Source organism: Phalaenopsis equestris, unplaced genomic scaffold, assembly GCF_001263595.1.
Source record: "Phalaenopsis equestris unplaced genomic scaffold, ASM126359v1 Scaffold198905, whole genome shotgun sequence".
In the NCBI taxonomy this organism is placed as follows: domain Eukaryota; kingdom Viridiplantae; phylum Streptophyta; class Magnoliopsida; order Asparagales; family Orchidaceae; genus Phalaenopsis; species Phalaenopsis equestris.
The window spans coordinates 162,657-165,368 of record NW_018218803.1 but is presented as its reverse complement, the minus strand read 5'-3'; the positions used below and the strand labels follow the sequence as shown (position 1 = coordinate 165,368).

Sequence of the window (2,712 nt, the reverse complement as noted above, 5' to 3'; positions counted from 1 at the left end):
ATCTTGCTTTGAAATTAATTGGATGATTCAAGAGTTCTTTTTCAGCTTTGCATAATGACGGTGGTGATCCTGTTGGAAAGTAATTTCAAAGTACTTGTTTCATTACCTAGTTTTTTTCTTCATCTTTTCCTACACACTTTGGTGCCTTTCATAGGTAGTGCTGTTGAAATTGATGTTTTTCATAACCTTGCTGAACAGTTTATCCAGAACATGGGCAGAATGGTCATTTATTCAGAATTAGCTATTTTTGAAACGCACAAACCAAACAGCTAGTCAACTTATCAGGATAAGCTGCTAATGAACAGATTATCAGGATAAGATGGATAAGCTACAACTGCCCGAAACAGACCCTTAATCACACCTACGGAATTTGCACCAAGGTATGGCGCTTTTAGGGACTTACGCTGAGCATACTAAAAGCCACTATTTCCAAACGCTTAAAAAAAAAAGCCGAACAATTCTTATCGGCAAACCAAGTATTATCGTTATTAGAATGTATAGAATCGCAATCGAGAAGCATTACAACCGCTTTCTTTGATATAACCGCTGGCGCCCACCATTTCATGCTACAGAACCGCCAACGTGCGGGACAGGGCGAGAGAGTGTCCAGCGCCAGCGAGGGCGCAAGAGAGAGAGAGAGAGGTACGGAGGGGAGCATTTTCAGGCAGACTAGATAAAATGCCCTGGGTTTTATTACTATTCCGGTCAAAATCCTATCGTTATCCCTATTCCACCGTCGCCTTTATAGAACCCCGCCTCCATCCACCTTCCAATTGCAAGTTTCATAACCTCCTCTTTCTTCGTTCTCTGCTGCTTCTTTCTCAAGATTTCATCAAAGATGGTGAGCACCGACGCTGTTCGGAACGTGGTCGGAATCATCGGTATCACTGCCTCAACTGTTTACCATAGATTTATTTCACTTACGTTTATCTTTCATGCTTTGGCTCACTCCGCTTATTAAAACTTTTTTTCTTCTTGGGAAATAAATTGCATTGGAACAGGGAATGTGATATCTTTCGGGCTGTTCCTGTCACCTTTACCGACTTTCATTAAGATATGGAGGATGAAGGCGGTGGAGGAATTCTCTTCAATTCCGTATCTTGCAACCCTGCTCAATTGTATGCTCTGGATCTTTTACGGCTTGCCCATCGTCCACCCCAATTCACTTCTCGTAGTTACCATTAATTGCGTTGGTATTGTGCTTGAAGGAATTTACCTTACTATATTTTTCCTCTACGCCCCTAAAAACCTGAGGGTGAGTTGAATCGAACTATTTTTCTTGAATTTAAACGTAGATTTGTGATTAAGCAAAGAGGGTTTTGATTGACGGTTTTTGGATTGTGGATGCGTGTTTGCAGATCAAGTTGTTGAATATTCTGGCCGGGGAGCTGGCATTCATGGCTGTGGTTGTCTCAGTTGTGCTCACGGTGGGTTATAGTCACGAGAAGAGGTCGCTGATGGTCGGCATCCTCTGTGTCATATTTGGCACTTGCATGTACGCCTCCCCACTCACCATTATGGTACGTTCTCATTTTCTCTATCTAGAATTTCTCATTCTGCTTGGATTCCTCTGCGATTTTTTTCATAATAATTCTTTGTTTTAATAATATTCTGGGGCCTCATCCAATCCAATTTATGGAGTTGTGCCGGGACACTGTCCATACCAGAAGGATTCATCATCCCTTCAATTTGTTGAAAAATGACAAAAGAGACTGAAATAATAAAAATAAATTATATAGTTATATACGAATGCAGAGAATGAAAATCATTATTATTAGCTTTATAAATTTAAAATAGTTTATAATTCAGCAAAGTTGGATTATTACGTTTAGTGCTTGATAATGATTTGCGTGCTTATCTAAACCACTGACGGTTACCCATTTACAGAAAACGGTGATCAAGACCAAAAGCGTGCAGTACATGCCCTTCTGGCTTTCTTTGGTGAGCTTTTTCAATGGCCTGTGCTGGACCTCCTACGCAATTTTAAAGTTTGACATCTTCATTACGGTAACGCATTTCCCTCGAGACAGTCATACTCTTCTTATTTATTCGATCATTTCTTTATTCTGCCCAAAATTGGTGAAGGTTGATGTTATGAGCTTTGTGACAGATACCAAATGGGCTCGGATCGGCGCTCGGATTACTCCAGCTTCTGCTGTACGCGTGCTATTACCGGAGCACCCCGGCCGTAGAGTTGGAAAATGAGGATGGGAAGAGAAGGCGGGATGTTGAGATGGTCTAATGGTTTCCAGCTCCCACCGGAAAAGGGATAGGACATTAGCTTCTTGTTTAATCACTTTTTCACAGACAATGTCATTCTTAATTGATTGCTCTTTGGATTACCCCATCATTCACTGTTCAATTGAGATTAGTAGAATTCTTTTTTTGCTTTTGTAGGGATTAAATTTTCATCAAATTCAAATATTTAGAGAAGCTCGAAATAATATCTAGAATTGCCGGGAATGTAAATAATTTATGGTCAGCTGGTTGATGAAGAATTAAATTTTTTTTGTCAAAATCATAAATTTGAGCAACAATTTTTTATTCACTTCTCATCACTAAAAAAGTTTACCTTGAAACTAATTTTTTAATCAAAGAAAAATTACAATTTTTCATGCTACATTGATACTCGAATCTACTCATTTTTGCTCTTGTTGGATGATTAAAGGTCAAAATAAAACAATAAATTTTAGGAGATTCTTTTGTGAGGTT

The 2,712-nt window shown here is 39.1% G+C and overlaps 1 protein-coding gene across 1 annotated transcript; it reads left to right on the top strand.

Annotated features, from left to right (window-relative positions):
* The first annotated feature begins 562 nt into the window (after positions 1 to 562).
* Positions 563 to 2,454, top strand: LOC110035661 (bidirectional sugar transporter SWEET6b-like). Its single transcript, XM_020739928.1, has 5 exons — positions 563 to 881; positions 1,002 to 1,255; positions 1,359 to 1,520; positions 1,888 to 2,007; positions 2,111 to 2,454. The coding sequence occupies exons 1-5, from the start codon at positions 839 to 841 to the stop codon at positions 2,240 to 2,242; spliced, it is 711 nt and encodes a 236-aa protein (XP_020595587.1). The 5' UTR covers positions 563 to 838; the 3' UTR covers positions 2,243 to 2,454.
* The last annotated feature ends 258 nt before the right edge of the window (positions 2,455 to 2,712 follow it).

Excerpts from the sequence above, each read along its gene's own strand:
- LOC110035661 (XM_020739928.1), top strand. The coding sequence starts at position 839 with ATGGTGAGCACCGACGCTGTTCGGAACGTGGTCGGAATCATCG. Across the intron at positions 882-1,001 it reads GAACGTGGTCGGAATCATCG|GGAATGTGATATCTTTCGGG; the intron begins GTATCACTGCCT and ends GCATTGGAACAG. Across the intron at positions 2,008-2,110 it reads AGTTTGACATCTTCATTACG|ATACCAAATGGGCTCGGATC; the intron begins GTAACGCATTTC and ends GCTTTGTGACAG.